Source organism: Electrona antarctica, assembly GCF_951216825.1.
Source record: "Electrona antarctica genome assembly, chromosome: 16".
Taxonomy (NCBI): Eukaryota; Metazoa; Chordata; class Actinopteri; order Myctophiformes; family Myctophidae; genus Electrona; species Electrona antarctica.
The window spans coordinates 32167766-32194575 of NC_136797.1; the positions used below are offsets into that span (position 1 = coordinate 32167766).

Below are 26810 nucleotides of genomic sequence, written 5' to 3' on the forward strand. Positions count from 1 at the left end.
CCACACGCGGACACACACGGCATACGGACAGACATGCATCTGGGTGCGCTTGCTCAAGTTCAGCTTGAAGTAACAGCTTAAAGTATGCAGAATGTCCCATTTCACAAGTTCAAAATGAAAAAGAAATCTTTATAAAAGACTCACAATTGTGAGCTTGTAGATCACACCAAAAGCACCAAAAGCTAGACATAGGAGGGGCTACCCTAAAAGAAAATACCTCAAAATGGTACATAAGTACAGTACTTGAGTGTATGTACTTAGTTACTTTACACCACTGCTCACACATACACAGTACTATTGCCAGTTATACTCACCACCAATTTCATGAGTGGGTACTTTCAGGTGCTTCTTCCTCCCCAGGTTTTCCCCTAATAGGTAGTACCAACCCTGCACCTCCTACAACACACACACACACACACACACACACACACACACACACACACACACACACACACACACACACACACACACACACACACACAGTCACTGCTTTGGGTGCGTATAGCACAAATGCACACAGACTTGCAGAGCCAGACTGGCTTGGGGATTCAAAGTAATAGGGAGTAAATTTAAAGTGAGTCCATGTGATTTCATAAACAAGTCATGCAGAAATGCATCTCTCTCTCTCTCTCACGCACACGCGCACACGCACAGTCGCACACACACACACACACATCTTGGTTGTTCCTCCAGGGCTACAAACATACTACAAACAAACATACACACACTCACCACTCACAAAGGAAAGGTTTAACACATTCCTACAGCTGATGTCTCTACTTGTGAGCCAGATGGCATGCGTGTGTGTGTACGTACGTGTGTGCGTATGTACTGTATGTGGGTTACATAAAGCCAGAAATGGGGGACTGACTCAATTCTCATGTCATCATCATCATCATCATCTCACTCTCTCTCACACTCTCTCCTTAGTTTGCACACATACAGTACGTAAACATTCACACTGGCTATCCGCTGGCCAAGTTTAAAAACATCTGTGTCTCACTCCATCTTCCCAGTGTTGTTATTGTTGCCTGACCCCTCCTCCTTTGTGCTGCATAATGTGAGGCCATCGACTGTGACAATAATCGCCGTTTTAAAAGCATCTTAGTGGACAGATTTCTGCAGGCTGTGGGACAAGGAGGGGGATGGGAGGACATCTGTACTGTAAGTCAAGGGATGGCATCTGAACCAGAAGTGAACGCTGGCGTACATATTTAATACAACGTGCACCAGGAGACACCAGGGCTTGTTATAGAGGAGAGCAGAGGATGAGAGATTAAATAGAAGGGAGGAGAGAAAGAGAGAGAGAGAATGAGGGAGACAGCGAGGAACAGAAAGAGAGAGAGAGAGAGAGAGAGAGAGAGAGAGAGAGGGGTGATAAAGAAGAAGAGGACGAACACAAAAGCATATGAACATGTTGGGGAGTGAACATGTCAAATGAATGACACCATGTCACAACATCAAGTATGAAAAGCAGAATCCAAATAAAAGCTGAAATGAGGAAATAAAAGGCTGAAAATAGTGAAATACTAACAAAAATAAGATAATAAAGCACATGACAGGGACGGGAGTGGGCGAGGGTGAGTTTGCAAATCGTTGCTGTCGGGTGGAAACATTGTAAGTCTAAAACCGTTCCTTTTCTAATATTTTTAAAAAGATGAACAACTAGAAAAAGTGCTCCTCGGAGCACAAATCTCCACCAGGCCAGGTAGGTTATGTGAAAAGGGTGCCATTTCTTCTTACGCCTTTGATGTCAATTCGACATTTCAAAGTCACGATTTGAGGCATTTTATTCCAAAAATGTGTTTTACAAAAGTCCACCTGCTGGTGGCACTCTAGCAGGCCTATGTGAAAAGGGTGGGATTTATTCCTCGGCCTAGTAGGAATGTGTGTGCAAAATTTCCCTCAAATTGCACTATGCGTTCATGATTTGAAGCATTTTGTTCAAAACGGGCCAATCCTGCAAATATTAGCCAATTAGGATGGAATATGAAATACCGGACAGATCCATATTGATCACATGACTATAGAGATACTGTGATTTATATTCAAGAAATGTGTTTTACAAAAGTCGGACTCCTGGTGGCACTATGAAAGGCAGCTGTGAAAAATGCAGGTCAAAGATCTTTCTTTGGCCTCTAGGGAGTGTGCATGCAAAGTTTCACACAGTCTTTTTTGTTTTTCAGACAGCCAGCAATGGGTTAAACGCTCCCAAAAAAATGTAGTCTCTGTGACACCTCTAGGGGTTCAAAGATTTTCCTAGAAGCTTTGTCATTGGTCTGGTCATTTGCTGCCGGTAAATGACTAACCAATCAGGAAGTGGACAGTCAAATTAAATGCATTATTCCTCATTTTTAATGCAGAATGTGGCCCCTAGAGGTGTAACAGAGACATAAAAAATGGGGACGCGTTTAACCCATTGCTAGCTGTCGGAATACAAAAAAAAAAGAAAAAAACATTACTTATAGCTGCTTTAAATCACGATATTGTGATAGTAATCATTGCTATAGTGTTTGTTCAGTAACAGTGTTAAATAGCATCTATATTGTGATAGTAATCATTGCTATAGTGTTTGTTCAGTAACAGTGTTAAATAGCTCTATATTGTGATAGTAATCATTGCTATAGTGTTTGTTCAGTAACAGTGTTAAATAGCTCTATATTGTGATAGTAATCATTGCTATAGTGTTTGTTCAGTAACAGTGTTAAATAGCTCTATATTGTGATAGTAATCATTGCTATAGTGTTTGTTCAGTAACAGTGTTAAATAGCTCTATATTGTGATAGTAATCATTGCTATAGTGTTTGTTCTGTAACAATGTTAAATAGCAGCTATATTGTGATAGTAATCATTGCTATAGTGTTTGTTCAGTAACAGTGTTAAATAGCAGCTATATTGTGATAGTAATCATTGCTATAGTGTTTGTTCTGTAACAATGCTAAATAGCAGCTATATTGTGATAGTAATCATTGCTATAGTGTTTGTTCAGTAACAGAAGTCTCCCTGTCTCTCCAGCTCTAATAAACAGAAAATACATGTTCAGGTAGGTGACAAAAAATGTCAGCCAATCAGGAGAGAGTAGCTATTTATGAGCTTATCTTTAATAGTGGCCCAGTTCCAATTTGGTCATCACTTACAATTCCACATGTTTAATCTGTATCCTGAGTGCGTTCTATATCCTGATTGGATCAAATTGGTATCCCAGTTTCAGTTTCCGAAAATGCATTTTATTTTTAAAATAAAAAGCTGGGGAGACATTGGAGACTCCTTTTACTGAACAAACGCTATATAGTATCATCACAATATACAACACTTATTTTAATCATATATATATACTACCTTTAAAGACCAAAGGAGATCTGGCTTTCAGCACTACAACAAGTTGGAATGCACTGCTCTTGGAGATCAAGCTAGGTCAGTGGTTTTCAACCCCTTTCATATCAAGGCCCATTATTTATTCTGCATTTAAGCCACGGACCACCATTTGATGACATTTAGCCTCTCAGACCCAAAACTAAAAAGATATGTACACATTTCCACGCTGTATTGCCGTTTGTACCATAGGAGAGATAACAGGTAAACGTTGATCAAAATAACAATTATTCTACATTCTCTAATTGTGTAGACTTCTTGTAAATGAAATTAAGTAATGCAGATGTTTAACAATAATTTAACTCTTGAGAGCATAAAATGAAACCAAATGGACCACTGGTGGTGGTTGAAAACCACTGAGCTAGGTGAATCACTCTCCTCTTTTAAATGCCTTTTGAAAACGCACAGCCCTCAGTGCTACTGCTAACTCCTATTAATCTTTTTGAATTATCATTATTTCGCTGATTATCGAAATGTCTTCCGTTGCTTATTTTATTTGCTCACTGTCGGAATGTTTCCTGTTGCTTCTTGTTCCGTTTGTGTTTTGTATCCTTATGTCATGTGTGAAGCACTTTGTAACACAATTTTGAAAGGTGCTATATATTTGTATTATTGTCTCCACCAGGCCGAAGGCATGGGGAGAGTATGTTTTGCACTCCGTCCGTCCGTCCGTCCGGGTGTGTGTGTCCGTCTGTCAAATCATGAACACATTGTGTGATTTCCGTGAAAGTTTTCATGCACATTCCCACTAGGCAGAGGAAGGAATGCCACATGAATATTTTCAACTCAGCCTCATGGTGGCGCTATAATTCGTGTTTTCACCTGTAACTGCACCGATCTGTGTAAAACCTTGTATGCACACTCCCTAGAGGCCAAGGAAAATTTTTCCTGATTTTATCTAAATATCAATCCTGGTGGAGACCTGTGCCCCGAGGGACACTTATTCTAGTTATTACTATTCATATTATTATTGTGGGCAGAAATTCTTATCACACCGTTTATGGTGGTTAGGTTTTTCCCCCATGTGTGGAGCCGTCGCTGGTGTGTCTTCAGGTGACTTGATTGACTGAAACTCTTGTCACAATGTTTGCAGTGAAAAGGTTTTTCTCCAGTGTGGCGACGCTGGTGTTTCTTCAAGTCACTCGACTGAATGAAACTCTTTTCACATTGTTGACAATGGAAAGGTTTTTCTCGAGTGTGGATACGTTCGTGTGTCTTCAGGTGACTTGACTGACTGAAACTCATGTCACAATGTTTACAGTGGAAAGGTTTTTCTCCAGTGTGGATGCGCTGGTGTTTATTTAGATTACTTAAATCACTGAAGCTCTTGTTGCACTGCTTGCAGATGAAAGGTTTTTCTCCAGTGTGGAAACGCCGGTGTTTAGTCAGGGCACTGGAATCAGTGAAACGTTTGTCACATCGCTGACAGTGGAAAGGTTTTTCTCCCGTCTGGCCACGCTGGTGAGTCTTCAGACTGCACAACTGAGAGAAACTCTTGTCACACTGTTGACAGATGTGGGTTTTCTTTCCAGTGTAACTCGTCTGATGCGTCTTTCCTTCTCCCGCCGGAGCTACATTCTTGGTAAACCGCTGATGACTGTCAGGTTTTGGATCGGTGTCTCCATGTTTCTGGCTGGTTACAGAGCAGTTAATTTGCAGACGGGCTTCTGAGGTGATCAGTTCTTCCCTCAGTGTTTGGCAGTAGAGGTCGTTGTGGCTCCTCTTCACGTGTTCATGGAGGACGGTGGAGGCACGGGCATATGGACGCTGAGAACTGGAGACCTGAGAGTCTCCTTCCATCATTAAATCTTCTGCTATGAATGGACGTTGGTGGGAATGAAGTGGGGACCGGTTTCCCAGAGTCACAGTGGTGTCTGGTAGGAACTTAACCGAGACGTCAAGATCCCGGTATAATATCTAACGAAAATACTGCTTGTATATGAATTAAGGTGTGATTTCCACTCATTATTTACAGTATATAGTTCTTGGCTGGTGATGCTCGTGACATCTCACTGATGTCACGATAAGTCAGTTATATATCCATTTATGGAGTTATTTTACATTAGCATGATGTCAGCACTAGACGTCTCTGCCGGTTCCATATATGGAGCTTTAGATCAACCACGCTCAAATATGGAGTTTGTGATGTCAGACTTAGATCGGTATAGTGGGTAACTATGGAGACCTATCAATAGCCATATGACGTGACAAAAAATATGCAGATAAGAGGTTTCTTCCCTGACAACAGCGATATGCTGAAGGTGAACTTTCCTTCTTTACAGCAGTGGTTCTCAAATATTTTAGCTTGAGACACGAAAAAGAAATTAGACATTTGCCCAGGACCCAAACGAGTGAAAATAGCAGATCTACAATCTTGTTCATTGGCTATTTTCACTACTTCTTATATATTTGTTCTAATTTATGGAATTTATGTGATTAAGGGATCCTATTGGTCCCTTATTGTATTTGCCTGGACATTTCTTCTTCTTTTTCTTCTACTGCCAAAAATAGCAGTTCTGGTTGGAACTGGAAACTTGGCAATATGGTAGAGGTAGAGGGCCATGCCAAACGGTGAGGACACGAAGCCCACGACCATTGGTCAAAGGGTGGCGCCCAATTGAAAATGCAAACTTTGAAGAGAACCGTTGAACGGTTTGACCGCCAGCCATAAAACTTTGTTACGCATATGCTTCTCCTCATGCCGATCAAATTTTGTGTTCTGACTTGACCTCTGACCTTTAGATCTCCCATAATTTTGAATTATATGGAAAACTGTTAAATCGAATCTCCTCCTGGGATTTTTGCTCGAAATGTTCTACACACAAACACACACGTTCGTAATCAGCCAATGAGCCAATGCAAATTGCAGTTTTGAATATTCTTCTGCCCCTAATACATACATGCAGATCCAGAGACACATGTTTATGAAACTTTACAGTATGGTAGAGGGTCATGCCAAATAGCGCTGGAACCAGTCTTACTCCAATTGACCAAAGGGTGCGCTATAGCAATCGTTTGAAAATGAAAGCTTTGAACAGGCATAACTCGTGCCTTGTTTGGCCAAAATCCATGGACCTTGTTTACACATGTGCCTTGACTCATGCGGAACACATCTGTCACTTTGACCAGTAAGCTCCGCCCTCAGATTTGACACCATTTTGAGCAGTTTAAAAAACGCTTAAACCATTATCTGAAATCCCAGTTGAAGAGAAGTTTGTACGTGAAAATGTGTACAAATATAGCTGCAAGTAGCGATAACAGGCATAACTCATGCCTCGTCTGTCTGTCTGTAGGTTCGATACGAACAGCTGCAATGGGTGACCTAAAGTGGCACTGTTGAGTAGCCTAAAAGGGCCATTCACACTGAGCAGTATAACTATAACTGCAGCCAGCAGTTGAGCAGCCTGCACCACTCAGTTCACACGGGTGTGATTTTTCTTATTGCTTGTGGTCCCGTCTTATTGCTGCTTGCAGCTATATATTTTCTGTGAATTCTTCATGAAATAACAGGAAACTACTCCAGGCCAGGTAGGTTATCGTGGCCTCCTGGTGGCGCTAAAATAGGCCATTGTGAAAAGGGTGCCAGTTCTTCTCACGCCTTTGATTTGTTCCAAAAATGTGTAGCAAAAGTCTGCCTGCAGGCCAATGTGAAAAGGGTGGGATTTATTCCTATGCCTTGTAGGAATGTGCGTGCAAGATATCACATAAATTGCACGCTGCGTTTATGATTAGAGGCATTTTCTTCAAAACGGACCAATTCTGCAAACTTTGAAAGGCAATCTTAGCCAATTGTAATAGAATATGAGAAATGGACAGATCCGTCTTGATCACATGACTATAGAGAAAGTGTGCACCAATTTGCATAATGTATGGATAAAATGTGTACAAGTAATGTAAAGAAATGTGTTTTGCAAAAATCGGCCTCATGGTGGCACTGTAACAGGCCCTTCTAAAGAAATTGGGGCAGTGGTTAGTCGTTGCCATCCAGGGAGTGTGTGTGCAAAGTTTGGCATCAACCGGGAAAACGGTGCCAGAGATTAGCTGTATACGGACGGATGTTGGACGGACACACGGACACACACAGTCACACACACGGACGGACGGAGTGCAAAAAATTGTGAAAGCGGATGAAAGCGGGGGGGGGGGGGGGGGGGGTTGACAAGAGGCTTTGAGGGGAGAGAACTGAAGAGACAACTGTGTGACTCAAAGCCTAATCTCCCTCATTAGCAAATAGCCAGTTGTGTACTACTCACTGGGGTAAATCCTACAGGACAGACGCCATTTTTATGAAACAGGATTGTTAGTTTGTAGTGCTTTTTTCACACTCAAAAATAGGTGTTCTTCTGGTGATAATCATCTGCCTGAGACAGAGTATTGATTGATTTCCGTCTGTTTGCATGTGCGGTGTGCGTGTGAGCGCTCATGTGTGAAACATTGTACATATTCACAGCTTTGATTTCTAACCCCTCAAAAAATCCTGAAAAAGGAGATAATGTAGCCAGTAGCCACACAGTAAAATCCTCAGTGTTAATTGAACACAGAGGGTGTACAAATGGAACCAGATAGGGCCCATGTGTACACTCTTGAGTTAAATTAACATTCAGAGTTTTATAGGGCAGGTGATGGGGAAACTGAGACACGACAAATCTATCGCAATGTCTGGAGTTGGAGCACAGACATACAGGAGTTCTCAGAATAGCTCAAATATCATGAATATGAAGGGGTGGCCTGACCTCTGACAAAGACACACGGAAGTCTTGAAAATAGTGAAGCAAATCATTTAATCCCTAACCCTCTCCATTAAGAGCAAAGGTCAAAGTGTCAAAAAGCTGATTTTTTTTAAACAAAATATATATTTAGAAATACATATGCGTGCGTCTTTATTATCGTGAGAACGATGGCTTCCATTTTCGCATTGCATCGCATCTCGTATTTAGGTACAGAACCTACTTGTGCCAATGACGAGAAGATGAGATGTATTGATTACAATTGATTCAGAAAGGTATCGCTGATTTTTATAGAAGCTTCCCCGTCGCTAGGCAACGCTTGCTTCCACAATGTAACGCCAATGAAATGTTTTCCCTCCGTCCACTTCCATTGTACTGTAAGCGCAATCTTTAGCGGCGTTTTTCTCGGAACTGAAGCTCAGATAGAGGTGTATTGTGGTGAGGGACGATGTTAGGGGCTCAATAAAAAAAATCAACGCGACCTCGCAGCTACTATATTAGCGGTTCTGACGAGAGCGATGGTGACCCGCGGTGGCTACTACTACTTCCGGTTCACGTGGATCGCATGATTTCTTCTTAAAATTTTCAAAATAACACACCCAGCTAAAATCCACAGCAAGGGAGGCTGGAGTAAATGGTGGCATGTAATCGGTTTTAAGACCTGAGGCCGATTCTACAAATGCTTTCTAAATCCGTAGTTATCCAACCTTTTCGTGCCACAAAGACCCCCAAAATATATGCATTTGGCTGTCCTATTCAACACTTTCATGATTTTTCGCAAATGTATATATACGCGCACGTGTGTGTGTGTGTGTGTGTATATATATATATAGCAGCTGCTTTCCCGGTTTAATGGGCTAAGTGGCGATCCTCTGAGAGATGAATACTTTTGGGACCATTATAATGCACCTGCACTCATAATGAGCATTCATGTGTCTCTTCACAAATTGTAGTCAATACTCCTAAAATGTCAGACTCTTCACAAATTGTAGTCAATACTCCTAAAATGTCAGACTCTTCACAAATTGTAGTCAATACTCCTAAAATGTTTGTTTGTATTTGGGCAAAACAGGCTCTGCAAATGCTACTGAGAAACAGTTGGATGAATGAAAGTTGAATAACTAAAAGGTGAAATGGAAAGAGGAAGGGCTAAGACAAGCAGCCGTGAGGCTACAGCACAGCAGAGGAGAATCCAAGCAGCCTGCAGCCAGAGAATGAAGCTGAACTCCTGGAACCCAAGCTCATCTGTCATCACCTGGGATAGCTCGGCAAAAAAGACATGTGTGTCTCTGTGGGTAGTGAGAGTGTGCGTGCGTGCTTGCGTGCAAGACTTTTTTGGTCCTCACAAAATAAATGCCCGTTTTATGGTTGAAAATGATTTGGGGAGTTGGGTTTAGCAAAAGATTCAGGTAGGGGTTAGGATTGGGATTACCTCCACGTTATCGAGTATGTTTACTTCAAGCAGGTGTGTATTATCGTGTGTGTGTGTGTGTGTGTGTGTGTGTGTGTGTGTGTGTGTGTGTGTGTGTGTGTGTGTGTGTGTGTGTGTGTGTGTGTGTGTGTGTGTGTGTGTGTGTGTGTGTGTGTGTGTTTATTGCCAGATTGCCAGATGTCATTATAGGCAAACTTTTTTTAAATTTGTTGATAAAAAAGAGTTGATCTACAAGGTCACAAACTGTCACATTACGATACATAAATGTGAGAAAGATAGGCTATTACAGCAATTCAGATCGTACTAGTCAGTTTGTAGTGAAAACCTGGCCCAGTGCTGCAAGGTTAGTTAACAGGTCTCCCTTTCCCAATGAAACTCTATGTTGGTTAGAGAAGGGAGGGGGTGACTGAGCTAATGACCCTTTCTTTACTGAAAGAGGAATGTGAAAATAGCTGATCTTATCTGAAGGGAGAAGGGCCAGGGGGAAACCATTTCCTTAGATAGCTAATGTCATATCATACATCATCTGTATAATGCCATGTCATCATGTGTTGCAACAGAAGTCAGCAACAATAGTCAAGTAGAATTGCATTGGTCTTATGGGAAAACCAGAAGATGACATTATAATATCCTGCCTCAGTGATACATCCATGTTGAAAGGTACAGTATATGCAAACAAACTTACCTTGTCTGGTTCCATCAGGGAATGTACACCGAAGCTCATACAACCCAGTAGTTCACTTTTCCTGTACAGAGAAGATGATAAATGGATAATTAGAGAGATTTCTGTTTCATATTTTCCTGTAATGTAGAGTAGCCAATTATTTTTTAGCCCTTTTTTCTTAAATTTTTGTCATGGTGCCAATCAAACCTCTCCATTTCTTAAAAAAAAATCAGTGCTATTGAACACCGTTTACGTCTGTGTGTGGCTTGTACAAATATTGAACCAATGAAAGTGTGTTTTCCAACATTGATTAGAATGACTGTCAGAAGTCAGACGGAAAAACAATCTCCACGGTCAAAATTCACTTGAGCTGTATTTGGGTAAAGTGATGATATATGCCCTTTCGAGTATCTAACAACGTATACACCAACTTTGATGAGGCAGTATGAATGATGAATTCGGGACGAAACAGACATACTTAGGGCCGATTCATACTGCTATTTTACTGCTGTTTCGGCGCTGTAGTGCCGAAATGATTTCGGCTCGTCAGAAATTTTCAGTAGCACCGAAGAGCCGACTTTAGGACGGTACCCGCCCCCCCCGAACCTCAAATGACGTCACATTGTAGGCTACAGAGCCGAACCGACTTTTATTCGGCTCTAAAATAGGAGTATGAATCGCGCCTTAGCCACTTTGATACTGGCATCCCTATTTTTGGAATGTCATAGGCGAGGATTATAAAAATGCACACTGTTCCCATGTGGATCCTAAGATCCACATGATCAGGTGTTAAACACCCAATGTTTTACCACAGAATGGATAGTATAATATTCATCAGACAGTGGATGCTCTCCCTCCAGTTCCACTCAATAAAATATGGTAAAAAAATATATGTGATGATGTTCAGAGATTATTGCTTCATCCGACCATATGTGCTCCGTCCCCAACCATGAGCCTGTTCCAGCACAAATCTACAGAGGCAAGGAGGCGAGAGTAACTCCAGACACATCACACACACAACACAAGTATATACTCATGTACGCACACACACTCTCACACATACACACCTAAAGCTGCCCACTAGAGCAGCAAAATGTCATTTTATAATTGATGCTGCTGCCCAAAAATGGAAAGAAACGATACAGAAAATATTGAAACTGGAGAGAATAACTTACAGAATTAGAAACGATAAGCCTGCGTGAGTATAACGGAAGATCGAATAAGTGGACAAATTATGGGGCCATTAAATGTATCATTATTAATATCACTATTATTACTTAAGTGTTATTAATATCACTATATTTATTTTGGCTTTTGTTTGTGAAAGTCAAATGACACACAATACTGCCTCATCAAAGTTGGTATTGGTTGGTATTGTGACATTAAATATCGTCAGACACTTGCATGAGAGTGGGTGGAGTTAGCTGCTTTAGCAGACAGTTTGAGGGTCCAATGGAGTTAGCTGGTTTTGTCAGAAGCACTTCTTAACAGACACAGACGTAAACGGTGTTCAATAGCACTGATTTATGGGAAGAAGATAAAATGGAGAACCGAGTTAGCTGGTTTCTTGTGCAATAGTAGGTGCCCTGCAAAATGAAATGTACTGAAATATGAATTGCAATAAAAGTATATAAAAAAAATCACACCCGTGTGAACTGAGTGGTGTAAGGTATTATATAGCCTGATCAGCTCTGACGTAATGAAATCAGCTCTGACGTAATGAAATCACACCCGGGTGAACTGGGTGACCGTAGCAACCATGCTAATTTTTTGCGCACAGACTAACAAAGCCAGTTGTAGGAGTGGTTTACACCACTCAAAAAAATAAATATATATATATATATATATATATATATATATATATATATATATACATACATACATACATACATACACACACTACAGCTACGGTACCTAGCTGTGCAACAAAAATGTGCAACATGACTATTCTTCTCACCCAGGTACCTGGTTTTGGTGTCCGAGTTCCACATGGTGAAGAGCAGTCGTTTATGAAGGTCCTTCGCACCGACAACGCTAGGGAACAAAGTAAGCTTGATTTCTGCATCAATTAAAAATGATCATACAGTAACAAATCCATAAATCTGAAATAAACAGAGGGGGTCCAAAAGGTGGGGTGGGGGGGTCCTTGAAATAAAAATACATTGAGTATGAGCTAATGTGGCTAAATGGTTGCGGGGGGGGGGGGGGGGGTTGTGTGACTGAGCAGTACGTAAAAGGGTTAAGGGCATGAAGGTTAGAGCGACAGACTGGCACACTGTGAGTCATGCTGGCCACATCAACAACTGGAGGCTAGGAAAGCACTGGAGTGAGACTGATAACAATAAAATAAAAGGCCCAGAGTAATTTGCATGCATGCACGCACACGCGCAAAGACATTCACAAATACTTAGATTTAAAATGATATATTTGTACAACTATGTACTATTATGCTTGCACAATAATGTAAGGCCATTTTAGAGAGGCACAACATTCACATAGGATTTGGATGGTAGTAGAACTGTTTTGGATGCTTACAAAGAAAAGGTCTGTATGAAGATAGGGTTCCTACAATGCGGAACCATCTGGGTCTTCTGTCTGTCTTTAGGGTCACTGTCTGGGACCATACCGATCTGGATAACACAGAGAGACACAGAATAACGCTAGAATTGGCTGATATTCCATTGATTGCATGTATTTCCATTAATACAGTCATTGAACACTTACAGTATGTAGTCCTGCTTGTGTAGCCAAGACAATCAGAGTTCTCCGCCTACTGATATGTCTAGTGACATCTAAGTTCGATGTATGCATGACCATTGACCACGGGCGCTGACAAACCTATGCCCACTGCTTTGAAAACCAACCTCTGATCGTTTGACTACACGAGACCAAAGAACATTATATGCAATTTCTTGGAGGAAATAGGAATTTATCTCTGCAGCATTCTAATTTGTCGTGCTCTGTGTCTACTCACCCAATAATAAATTGCTGCGAATGGAGGTAAGTCTTTGTTATAAAGTGTAATTCCCTTTGATTAATTGAATACACAGGACCACAATGGAAACAAGCCCTTAGCGCTTTTTGTGTTCTCCTTTTTAGCATCATTGTATAATCGTACCACTGTACTATTTTCAAACTGTTACTAAAGTATTCAATCAATCAAAGCAATTAAGCCAAATATATCATCCTCGGCTCATGTAAGCTAAATTACATGAGCCGTGCTTAAATATTTACAGTATATTCAATGTTTACATACCTTAACATACGAGTCACATGTCCCTGCATCATCTACAAGCATGTCCTTAGCCTCCAGAACTGTGGACAAAGTATTACATCAATAGAAATGATTATGTCTTGACCTGATAGTTCCTACTATATGGTCTGTCACTGATAACACCTTGCAACAGGGTCATGTTTCTGTTTGTCTCCGAGTGTTGAGGCAGGGTGCACGCTTGGCAAGTGCCGATGTTTAAAGACAGAGAACCTGCACTCAGGTTCCTCTATAACTAATGCTATAATTGACAAAACATTACCAAACAGCAGCAGCTCCTTTAAAGAGCCTGTAATCCAATGTATTTGATGGTGCAGTTTTCCTAACAAACTCTAATCTAGCCATGCAGGTTGGCTATTTACTGTATAAGAAGCATTGAGGGTTAAGCCAGTGCAGGGACATTTACTTGAGCTGAAATATTAATAATAATAAACCTTATTTACAGTTTGTATATAACACCTGTATTAACACTGTTACAAAGTGCTTGTACCAATTATTTAAAAAAAATACATTAATACATTAATAAAACAGAAATTATATCAAAACAATAAGAACAAGGGAAGTATACTACAACAATATGGAACATACAGACAATAAGCTTAAACTTAGAAACTATCTTAAAAGGCTTTTTTTTAAGGGGTGGGGGGGGGTACACCTGTGCACATTATAATGACATGAATCATGATGGTTGCAGTTAATAGTTATACTAGCCTATAGTACAACGATATATGGCCTAGTAGCATAAACATTAGCCCTACGCCCTGATGCCAAATTATTAATGGGAGATTTTTTTACTAGGCCTATATGTAGGCGGTAGGCCTATAGGGCACGCATGACATGCAATATATCACATGTCGTCTACTCGCCTTAACTTGCCTCGTCTCTCTCTCCCTCTCGCGCTTCACAAAATAGGTTTGGGAATTGATTACATGAATCCGGCACCTGCTCAAAGTGCGCATGTACCCTCAATGTTTGTAAACAATTAACGGTAACGCGCCTACCGGTATATAACTTCTACTCCTATCCTAACTACGCTAATTAAACTGCTTTATCAAGACAATAAATAAGTGAATGTTCCTACATCCTACTTTAGAAAATAAGCAATGCATCACTCGCTCTGCACCTGGCTTGACCAGACCTGTTTTGAGTGTTTGTGGTGTCGAGTGGAAAACTTAAAAAACGAGCATTAGCCTATGGCTGCAATGTATAGCCTTAGCCTACTAGCCTACATCAATTGTTATCCCTAATAAATATAGTAGGCTACTTGTAATTTAAACAAAATACCAACCTCTTGACGGGGAAAATCACTGGTTCAAGTACTGTTCTCAAGTAGAATTGGTTACACTTTCACATAATATATGGCCTGGCCACACGTCTGTCTGAAGTTAAGGTAACCTCGCGTCACCAGACTTTCCATTTCCGCAGAGTGTAGAGTAGGAGACACGCTGTGATCTCGCCGCAAAGTGGGTGCCTATGGGCTATAGTTCCAAACATTGCTCCTATGGCTGGAACTATCCCATTTAGCTAGAATGAGCACTTCCGCATTCCATTGTTACAATGGTAGTCATCAACACTATTGTCGCCACTTACTATATTACTCTGGACTGAAGGTAGTTTGAAATTAGGGACAAGCGAAGCTAGCTACTGTAATGACACGAGGTTAACTGTGTAATTAAAATGTCTACATTGTGTAGCCTATGACAATCAATTGCTCCGCCATAAGTCCCTCTGCCGGAGAAAGTAGTCCTTTCTTGTTCACCAAAGTGCCTATTTTATTTGGAATTTGAATAGTAGGCTACATATACTGTACTTGTAAATTATGATTTTATTTATTTTTTACTTTACTGGAGTATTTCCAGTCCCACAGATAAGTGATAACAGATTATAGCTGAAACAGTAGGCCTATAGTTCATGTGATTGATTGGTCTTTGTAACAGGCTCAATAACGGGACAGGAGACAGCAACAACTTTTAATATTTTCCTTCAAGTTTTCTTTATGTCTATTTCTGTACAGCACAGCTACATTATATTCACCTCTAGCCTAGTAGGCTGTATAATCAGTAGTAGATGTCACCACACACAAATAAGATTCAAACAAGAACAGATACAAATAGAAAGGGAGTTACTGAAGAAACTGTGAACATTCCTCTCAAATTAGCATTTGAGAGGAATGTAGCCTACATTCAAATCTACAAAGACAGTGAGCAGTTGAGACGAATAAGCATATAAATCCAAAATGTATTCTGACCCTTCCCCGAAAAGGCCTATATCTGCCCTGACCCCTTATCCATAGTTTATACATTATGGATTTAGCATGGACTTAAATGGTTATTCGTCATCCGTTAACTGCATGCTAGGTATATTATTGAAAAGAATGTGTTTCAATGAATTATCATTTGACTGCAATGTAACAGAATTAGTGTTTGAGTGGAATGATTGATAATGAATTACACAATATTACAAAACATAAAAGGTTGATTTTGAAAGAGAGGAAAACAATGAGTGAAAGTAGCATAGGCCTACGCAGCGGATAAGATTGGTTGTTAGGCGGTTGCTTTCAGTGGTGGAATTAAAATGATTATTTTCTTTCTTTTTTTAAGTAACTGAAGTGATATTGATGAATTCCAAATCAACGCATTCTAATCTAAGGCACCCCTGGAATGGCATCATGGCACCCACTTTGAGAAACCCTGCTCCATCCCATAGCTCTGTCCTCACTTGAACCGGAATTTCAATGCGGTCCGCCTGACTCCGCCATGTTGACAGTCACGGAGGATCTCTTATTCTTGATCCAAGCAGTGAGGAGCATGGATTAGGAGGCATCTCTGAAGATCTGTGAGCGAGGATACACGAGTACATCCTTTCCAGCAAGACTTTCCAAACTGAAATAAGCCCCATGAAAGCACCATCAAAAATGCCACTGTGTGTCTCATCATATCCCAGAGTAGCTGAATTGCACTGTGACAGATGGGTGGTTTTAGGGATATAAAGTCTGAGAAGAGAAGATTCATCCTGAGGAGGAGTATTATGTGCTGAAATTTAAACTTGGAGTGGTGAACTTTTAGCCAAATGTATTCTACTTGTTGTACCTTGCGTTTGTGTTTTCTGTGTCATCCATTCCACTGTTTGCCCCCATGGAAGTTTTGAAAAGGGTTTAAAACGGTTTGAGTCTCTGAAGTCACTCAGGTGTGACAGTAACTATTCCTACACAGTAAATATTATCCAGATACTGTAAACGGTGAAGGAAGGGAGAATGTGAGGAAATTGAGTTTTCTTGTTAGCTCATACTGCAGTGGAGGGAAAAGTATTCACATAAGGATCAATACTGCAATGTGTTGTAATCTCTAAGTACTGGACCCTCGTCTGGTTCTGACAGACAGGTAGTGTGTGCAGGCTGGGTGGTGTGTGACAATCCTGTTGAAGTATTCCTTTGGTACGGCGACTGCGGCGGCGGGCCCGGGAGAACAAATTAACGGACACGAGACAGTATCACGCTAAGGTTCACAAAGTTTATTACACAAACAGGAAACATATATAGTGCTGGATCATAATGACGTGACAATAAGATATGAGACAGAAGAACGTGCCTACTGCAGCAAGGCTGACCTTGCTGCCGCCGAGATGTCTCTCGTAGCCTATCGATAAAGTATGCTACAGTACAGGCAGTACACAATACATATCAAGTACACTGTATCTCAAGTTCAAGTACATAGACTAAGATGTACTGTGCATGGGCTAATATCATAACACAATGTATAAATACTCTGTTACAAGTAAAAGTCACAATTTACTACTTGTAAAAGTACAAAAATATTGGTATCTAAATGTACTTAAAGTACCAAAAGTAGAAAGGACACATGTAGAATGTCCCACTTCACATGTTTTCAAATGTATAGATTGTATAAGCGAGATGGGTGTCAGCTGGCATGGAGCAAGGAGAGTCGCCAGGGTCCGGAGCAAATGGACGTGAATCGTCGCCCAATGTTCCAATAGGAATGGGAGGAACTAAGTCCAAGTAAGATTGTATAAAATCATTTTGAATATATCAGATCTGCAAGCTCACAATGCTTGCTTCACCTTCCCCACACCCCCGCGTCGCTTCAAACACACACAAACCCAAAACAATACCATCATCGCATGCCCCACACAGACAGAAAGATGGCAAGAGGTATATGGCATGCCACCTGGCAGAGTTTTCACACATTAAATCAAAACATTACTATATAGTAACAAACATTTCGGAAGGCAATTGTGTTTTGAAACCCTTGACTGACATGACATACGCACAAAAGAGGTTTGTGTGGCTTTCACTTTATGGGTCTTTTCTACTCACAATTGTCTCAGAGAAAGAGGCATCATTTGTAATAGATTGATTGTCTGTCTGTCGGACTGTGTCTGTCTGACTGTCTGCATGTCTTTTATTTTCATTAATCATCTGTATGCTTCAACAATTTAATCACTTTCAACCTGGAAAAGGCTGGCATCCATATTTCCATATGTCCAAACATTTCCAAAAATCATAGGGCTTAAGTGGTTTAAGTGTCCCCTTCCTACAAAGACTCTAGAGGTTTGCAGACTAACGAGAATGATGATGGTATGAAGCGAATAAGACTTGTCTGACATACACTGACAGAGGTTGTAAAATGAATGGTTATAGCTTTGGTTCTTATCCGATTATTAATTGCATACTCACCACTAACAACAAGCAATCCATCCCCTGGAACAACTGAGAGCTTCAGCTGTCCTATGGGAAAACAGAGAGAAGAAAAGCAGGACAATTAGGGCTCTGTGAACTGTACCATGGTTCATTATAATAGTAGACTTCATGGAATCCAAGTTAACCAGTTAACCCGCTCAGGGGTCTATCCTTGGCACACTCCTCCGCCATAAATAGCCGATTTTCATGCTGTGAGCATCTGCTATGTTCACTGAATGTTTGATTGTTCGCCTATTGTGACAAAGCCAGAATAGTTTATGGTGACTGTTTTTCTAGTTGAACTTTCCCAATGTCTCCTGGTCTCTGTAATTTCACTGCTGTTTTTTTCTCGGTCTCTCCAACTCTGCTAGAGGGTCCCGCCTGCACTGTTGACATGGGCACTGTTAACACTGGCATCATGATTCTAAATTAAATCCTCCTCATAATAGCAAACTAGGCAAAGATGTGGGAGACTTGTAGTGTGATCACACTCCTGGAACCTCAGGGCTTGGGTACACGAGATGTTTGTCGTTCCCACACTGAACTTGGCATGGTAATCAGCTTCTGGCCACCTAGGTCAAAATACTGTTTAAAATACCTTTTCTGCGAATGACTGAACCAGCCAGACACAATGGAACTAGCCTCGGAAACCCAGACGTTTTTATTTCCAGGGAGAAAAAAATGGGACCAGACACAAAGATGCCTTTGGCAGTCAAATCAATATGCATGGACGAAAGTGTGCGGGTTGACGAAAACAGGTTTGACAACTTATATATATATATATATATATATATATATATATATTTTTTTTTTGGGTAAATGTAGGCTATCTATATTTAGTGGGCACAAGTTAATATTACTCTTTTTACTAAGAAGCTAATGTTTGCTAAACCATTTAAGCCCTCTATACTCTGCCATACGGCCAATAGTGGATTTCCTTTTTCCTTACCGGTAGTTTTACATTTTTAATTTTGAGAGGCGCTAGCCCCTCCTATATTCAGCTATTAGTGTAGATTTTCATCTTACACAAACATTAAATTCCCATTGACAAAGAATGGAGAATTTACATCATGGGCGGCAGTGGCTCGGGGGGTAGAGAGACTTGCATGATGGAAACCGCAAGGCTCCCATGTTCGAACCCGGGCTCTCCCAGAGTTAGTGTCGAAGTGTCCTTGAGCAAGACTCTGAACACCTAATTGCTCCCGATGTGCAGGTTGGTGCCTTGCATGGTTTCCTCCGGCATCGGTGTGTGAATATAATGCACAATCTCTGTAAAGAGCCTTGGATAAAGGCACTATATAAATGCACTATTTACCTTTACAATGAATAGAGAATTTACACCATATGTAATGGTAGAATTTACGTAATTTGTATCTGAGCAAATGTTATGTCATGATGATGTACGATGATAAGAGCACCCCTCACTTCACACAGGTGTGAAGCATTTGATCTATAGCCATTGTACCCCTAAAATCACAAATGACCCACAATAATTTGATGCAATTGAATCTCCTCCCAAATTCACAGAAATTGAAACATCCTTTACTATTGTATTTGTAAATTGTGCTTTCCTGTTCTTCGGAAACTCAAAGCAATTCACTGCATTTACATTTGGTAATTCCGATCACACACTGTGGTCAAGCTGAGCAGACGGTTTGTCCGAGTATCATATGGTCGATGACAAGGACAAGTACATGGAACAGGGTAAAGAGGCCATCTGGGAATCGGGCGTCCAACTCGCTCGCCCTTGTATACACGTCCAAGTGTCCCTGAGCAAGTCACTTAACCCCTAACAGCTAGCCCTATCTACTCCCAGTGGAGACAAAGAAAACAGAGTAGACATCTTGGTGTCTCAACCCATACACACACATATCGTGTAACATAACATGAAATTATGTCTTGATCACAGCACTCAAAAGGTGTTATTTTCAAGCATTCTCATTTGGCAACACAAATGTCTGTGATTTCAACACAGTGCTGAATTAGCGTTTATTAAGTTTAGGTGCATGCTTTGGCTGTGGGAAAAGCTTTTGTTTAACTGACTAAGACAGCTCGTACTGAGAGTAATTTGTGCAGACAATAACTCATAATTTGCTTTTTATGTTGGCACATTTATAAATGTATATTTTATAGTGAATCCAACATTGGTTGTTTGTATCGACAAACTTGTTTAAGCCGCAAGGACAGGACTCGGCACGACTAATTGAAAGAAATGGCATAGGTGTCATTGACAGATTTGAGAAATATGAGAATGGAGGTCATTGATTGGCTTGCCCTGCTGTCAGTGTGCAAAGAAATATGATGCTGATCGGCCTAGTTGGTACTATGAGTTTTGCTGACACACAGGCTACTTTGCATCTGCTCCATGTGCAGTCAGTGTACATACAGGCCTTTGACTCCGTCCACAATGGAAAGATGCTGGACATACTTAGTATATGGCGTATATGGTATGGGATATACTGGAGAAGGTTGTGAAAACAGTGGCTACATCCTACGCACGCAACCTGGACAATGGACACGGTCATCACACCCGACAATAGTAAGATGCTCACCCTCTTCGCCATCATGCTCGAATGAGGAATAAGCCATCGCCGGGAGAGATGAAAAGCTATAGGCTTCGCCCTGGTCCCAAACAGGGACATTTTCGAAAAATCTTTCAAAAATGTTTGTTTGAAAAATGTTTTTGAATTGCAAAAAAGTTTGAAAGCTACTGATTTAGAAGGCTAGAATCGGCCTCACGTCTTAATGGGTTATTTACTTATTTTCAATGTCAGTGAAGGAGTGTGACGATAGGACTGCTTTTCAACGTGGGGAAAACCAAGCTGCATATACACCACCCCCCTTAGCAGTTACGACTGTCCACACCCAGAGACACAGCACACACAGCACGCTGCTCATAACCCTGACCAAGTTCAAATATATTGGAGCTTACATAAACTCCACTGAGGGCCTCAGGAGGAGACTGGTGTAGTCAGCATCAAAGTGTGGATGAGGACTCAAAGGTTCATGGTTTCTCTCAACGACTGCAGTCAATCCTTCACTACTGCTCAGATACGTAGACTGCCATGGCCGAGATTGAGAAGTCACCAGATGGCCGTGCATGGCCCTTGGTGTATCCACCACAATACCCGACACCCCGAGCATGCCACCTGTCAAACTAATCTGTAGTGGGAGGCTGAGCAAGCAGGGCCCTGCCTCAAGAGGGACGAGACGACTGACCAGCTCAACAGGGACAGTGGCCTCACAACCGCAGAAGAGCTGCACTCCTGCATGGAGGATTGGGACAGCTGGAGGAAGAGGACTTGTTTTACTGGCTCGTCGCTACTACCCACTAGATTTTGATTTTGATTTAAATTAAAAATAGTTGAAGGTAGTCTGGAAATAATTTGCACCAGTGTGAAAATCTTACGAGCCGGAGCAAGACCTGCAGTAAGTGGAGAGGAGTAGGCTACTTACTAACTGTAAGAGTTAAGACATAATTAATGTATTGGTCAGTAATGCATTCTGCGTGTGTGTGTGTGTGTGTGTGTCAATTCTCAAATTTTAGGTCAAATATCAAATTTGACACATTTATTTTCACAGACCAATAATGGCAATAATGGCAGCTATAGACCGGAACAAGCCAATTGCAGTAGGCAGTGGAACATGCATGCTCTGACAGTGGTGTTACTACTTTACAGAGACAGAGATAGCGTGAGAGACACTCATTACGCCACCAAACCACAGTTCTATTAACTATAAGGGACAATCAGCTCTATTTTCGTCCAAGCTTTCTAACGCCACTATTTGGGGATTTAGCATTGGGGAAGGGGCGTTCCCCTACTAAAGTGGCTACTTTGGTACAATAATTAACCAATCACCGTGCCACATGCCATTGCCTTTAAGAGATCCCTTATCCGTTACGCCCAGTGCTATCTTGCTACATATAGCCTTACGGTCCATGCTCATAGCCCGTGGAAGAGTGAAACGTTGCTGCCTTGAAGTCTCACTTGTGTATTTTTTTCCCCACGTGCAGAACCAAGAACACTCGTCTTTCAAGTTCTGCTGATTATAGGAAAATTACAAAGAGATGCGTAGGAGAATAAGGAGAGATGACGCAGCCTTACTCTGCGGACATCTCCATTGCAGGCACGTGCCACTCTATAGCAAACTAATTTGGCATTACGGCTTACAGGTGCTTTTAAACTCCACTATGCGCCTTCCCAAATGTGTGGGACCAAAATAGCCATTTAGGGGAAAGCGTGCCAACACGCCCATGACCACACCTCTAGGCGCAAATACCGGTGTCGGCATAATGGATAGCGGGTGACGCTGGACCAAAATACCATTTAGGGACAGAGCAAGCTCCTATACTTTTTGGCCAGTGGCTGACTTGCGGGTAACGGCAGTGACGAAAAGAGAGCCCTATGTGGCACCGCTAAAAACACCCAGACACCAAAAAAGTATACTTATAAATTAAACAATAAAATATAGGCTAAGTAATAAAAAGTAATAAAGTGCAGGGTGGTTAGCTTTAAAATAAAGGTAGACACTTTCTCCTACCTGAGATTGGGGTTTTATACCCAGAGACTCTCAGACTCTAGGTAATATTTTTATTTGTTCACCTTGAACGCTCTGTGGCATCAACAACACTGACTTGTCGTTTTGCTTCCCCTGCTAGTGCCCTCCAACACAATGGCTACTTTTTTCCATCAGTTAATTTGTGGGACCCCAGCAACCTTTGCATTTGCTCTTGCCTTTAAATTTAGGCAGCCAAGGGGCACCTGGGGATACAGGCATCATCATATTTAAAAAAATATATATGTTAAAAGCTTTTGGCTTTTAAAAGGTTGTCCTTGCCGACTACGTCAAAATGTGGCACCGCTTAAAACACCCTGCACTTTATTAGCCTACTTTTTATCACTTATATTTTATTGTTTAATTTATAAATGTACTTTTTAGTGTCAGGGTGTTTTTAGCGGTGCCACACTTAGATCACAACTCAGCCAATTTGTGTATAGCCCCAGATTTCAAAGTTTCCCCGACTTAGTCATCTGACAATGATAATATCAAGTGGAATCTCCCAGTGGGAACTATGTTAGATGCTGTCTAACATATCTAACACTTTGTCAGATTTGACAGAGAGTAGAGAGAGGCCGACAGAGAGAGAGAGAGAGAGAGAGAGAGGATGATATTGCTTGCTTCAGACTTGCATTAAAGAGCAGTGCATTAAAGACATGTTTGGGGCAGCATATATGGTATAAACACTCCACCATCTAGTGGACTCTTAACTGTAATGCAGCAACGGCAACCAAATAAATGAAGCAGTGAATCTGACTTTTGAACAATTAAGCTAGGCAGGCTACACTTGGTAGGCTGAACATGGTAAGACATTATTCATTGGCACGTTCCCCGAGGGCAAGGTCTGTACTTGGCCCCCTTCATTTCCCCTCGACATCAAATCTTTTAGCAGGAAATCTATGACAACACCATTTTGCCATTTTCACCAAATGGATCCCATGTGTCTCTTTTAAGTGCCTTCTTAAAACTCACCCTCTCTCTGGCCTTTAATGTTGTCTGATTTGAATGGTTACGCATTCTTCTTTTCTTGATGTAATTTTTACCATGTTTACTTCCTACTGTGAAGCACTTTGGTCAATTTCCGTTGTGTAAAATGTGCTATAAAATTAAAGGTTGATTTGATTATGGGCCCCTGGCCCTGAAACCATCCAGGTGGTCAAGTAACAATACTGGCAATGTAGAAATACTCTGTTACCAGTGAAAGTCTGAATTCAGAGTAAAAAAGTAAAAGTACAAAAGTATTGATATAAAAATGTACCAAAATAACTCATTCAACAGAATGTCCCATTGCACAAGTCAAATGAATACAAATCTTTTAAAAATAGGCTAGTTGTATTCGGTATTAAATGCAAACATATAGTAATTGGCTTACGCTACATATAAACAGTACTGTACATCCAATACCTAGACATACATACTTTAGTGGTAGACGATTGAAGAAGAGGCATAGTGAGAATAGCAAAGAGACAGAAAGAGACAGTGTGGGCATGGCAATCAATTTGACTGAACCCGTCATAGCTCAGTGAGGACTGTAGATGTTCAAAACACAAAGACAAGAAATATGCAGAAAGCATGGCTCCCATCCCATACATATCATTGCAGGAAGCACATTGAATGTTTTCAAAGATGCAACCACCTTTCCAAAGGAATAAAATGTGTCAGCAAGTGTGAGGATGAGACCTCGGAACGACAATGGTTGGGTAATCAGTTATAAAAGAAATAGACAGAGCATACTTGTTTGGGAGTAGCCCTCAGTCCCAGCGTAGGGACAGAGGGAATGTACGTATCGGGCTAGTTTGGGAGGTTTTACGTGAATGAAGCACAGGGTACAGTGTGTGTGGTATCTATTCTACAGTAACAGAGGGAATATAAAACAAACAAAAAGAACACAAAAACATATGGGAAAATGAGAGAAGCACAGCTCTGATCCTGTTGTGTTGCTCAGGTTAGGTCTGCTCTAGGCTTGCCACCTTTGAGATCTTGAAATAAGGAACATACGACCACGCGGCGAAGCACATCGGATCACAAAGACTAACTGGCCTTGGAACGCCTCAGGATCCCCCAGGAGGAAGTTACTAATGTTGCTCTGGAGAGGGAAGTCTGGGGCTCTCTGGTGGAGCTGTTGCCCCCGTGACCCGACTACGGATAAGCTGTTGAAGATGGATGGATGATTTCACATACCATATTAGCCTCTGGGGTCACTTGGTGGTCACTGTGGCAACATCAGCTATTCCTCCTCGGCTATTCAGGTTGTGAGCTTGTAGATCTTTTATTCACAAAACATTTAGAAAGTAAAAGTGAAATGGCAAAGGAACAATGAAACAAATACATTTCGCATCACTCAATCAGGATGAATTAACCTGCACTATTTGACTCAACAGCGCCATGTGCAAAGTCTATATTGCTGTTGATCTTGTGTGTTACAAAAATCCACACCCATTTCTTTGTGCACAGCTTTGTGCACGGTTCGGTCATGTCATAGACCGTGTATGTGCAAGTGCCGTTTACGCCTGTGCTTTGTGGCCGTGATACGTCACTGACTGTTTTCAACCCAGCTTTGTGGGTGTTCGCCTATTGGTCAATCACAGCGGGGCTTTCCTAGAACTGCGGTGAGATCCATAATTAATAACGCAGCACCCAGCCCTTAAAACAATGTACAAGGACTGTGTGGGCATACATCGGTGTTAGAGGAAAGGCCATAGGTTTCACACCATATACTGTAGGCCTAATTATTTTTTGTCCCAATGCATGTGCATACGTCATGGTTTCTATTGGGGTACTTTGTTGAGGTAGGTAGCATAGGCACATCGAACGGTTATTGATGGCCTTTTGTCATGACCTAATCTCTCAAGACAGATTTTCATTTTCACTTCAATTAGTTTCATTTTCAAATGCCAGCAAACAGGCTTCGTTACAAATTATAGTTTTCCCTGTTACAAATTATAGCTGTCCCACTGTTATGTCCCACATATAGAGCGTCGCAGTCCCACTCCCTTTCAGAACGACGAGGGCACCAGGAAATAATCTTTCTAATTATTTAAAGACCTTTAAAGCCTCGGACAAAGCAAACAGCCGAGTTGACAAATCATGACAATAAACATTTTTTTTCGGGGCCGAACAAATAATTAGAAAGAAGAAAAACAAAAAAAGTGTTGTACCCTGCCATTTTTTAATCTTTCTAATTATCTGTTCGGCCCCAAAAGTGTTGTGTGTCATGATTTGTCAACGTGGCTGTTGGCTTTGTCCGAGGCTTACAGGTCTTTAAATGAATACGTTTTGAACCGTCGGGAAACCATGGGAAAATTAATGGTGAATTCTCTTCCGGTGCCCTTGCAGGGGGTGGGACTGCGACGCTCTTTAACCTGACCTCCCTACTACTACTGGGGGCGAGTCCTACTTGGCCCTCCTTACGTAGTATAGTTAATCTACTTCTGATATAGTGCATCCTTAGTATGAAAATGTATTGATCAAATTCATTGGATTCTGTGTTTGTAGATGTCCAGGTCCACATACAAGCACACAAAAATGACATGCACCACATCCCAAAGCCCACCTTTTAAAACCATGTAATGTCTCATGCATATTACAGATGATAAGCCATAGTCTTTTGCAGAGCAGATGCACCCCCTCTCATCTGCCTGTTACACCATCAATTATTCAGGGTGTCATTAGATGAGGAGGGACACCCTCATTACCAGTCTAAATGACTTGTTGCTACATCTGAGCCCACTCAACACTGCAAATATCGATGTCATGGTCAGGTACACTGGGAGGCGATGAAGCCAGGCTGCCAGCCTATTTCACACAGTAGTTTTAGAGATAGGCAGTTTAGAGAGATAAAGCATGGCCGGTAGCAAGCATCACACAGCAGCAGCTCGTAATAGTACAGTACAGTATAAATTAGTACAGACAGACAGAAAGACAGACAGGCAGATAGATACGAGTTTAGATATAGAAAGACAGATAAAGACAGGCAGACAGATTGAGAGCACCCCGTTTATGCACAGTAAAGAAACTAGTCGGTTCCTAGGCTACCCCGAAGACAAATTTATGCTCCATCGCACGACGGCATTGCATGCTGAAAATAG

General features: G+C 41.3%; 1 protein-coding gene across 3 annotated transcripts in view; it reads right to left on the bottom strand.

The window, feature by feature from the left end:
• The window catches only part of rgs3a (regulator of G protein signaling 3a), a 227543-nt gene that overhangs the window by 197392 nt on the left and 3341 nt on the right, over positions 1 to 26810 (bottom strand). Inside the window, exons 4-9 of one of the 3 annotated variants that reach the window (XM_079524842.1) lie at positions 18160 to 18210; positions 13452 to 13510; positions 12731 to 12825; positions 12161 to 12229; positions 10217 to 10277; positions 315 to 396 (exon numbers count right to left, since the gene is read on the bottom strand). In XM_079524842.1, coding sequence (XP_079380968.1) covers positions 315 to 396; positions 10217 to 10277; positions 12161 to 12229; positions 12731 to 12825; positions 13452 to 13510; positions 18160 to 18210 — 417 coding nt within the window. Of the gene's footprint in view, positions 1 to 314; positions 397 to 10216; positions 10278 to 12160; positions 12230 to 12730; positions 12826 to 13451; positions 13511 to 14754; positions 14915 to 18159; positions 18211 to 26810 lie in introns of those variants that run through there. The other 2 variants (XM_079524843.1, XM_079524844.1) reach the window with 2 other exon arrangements.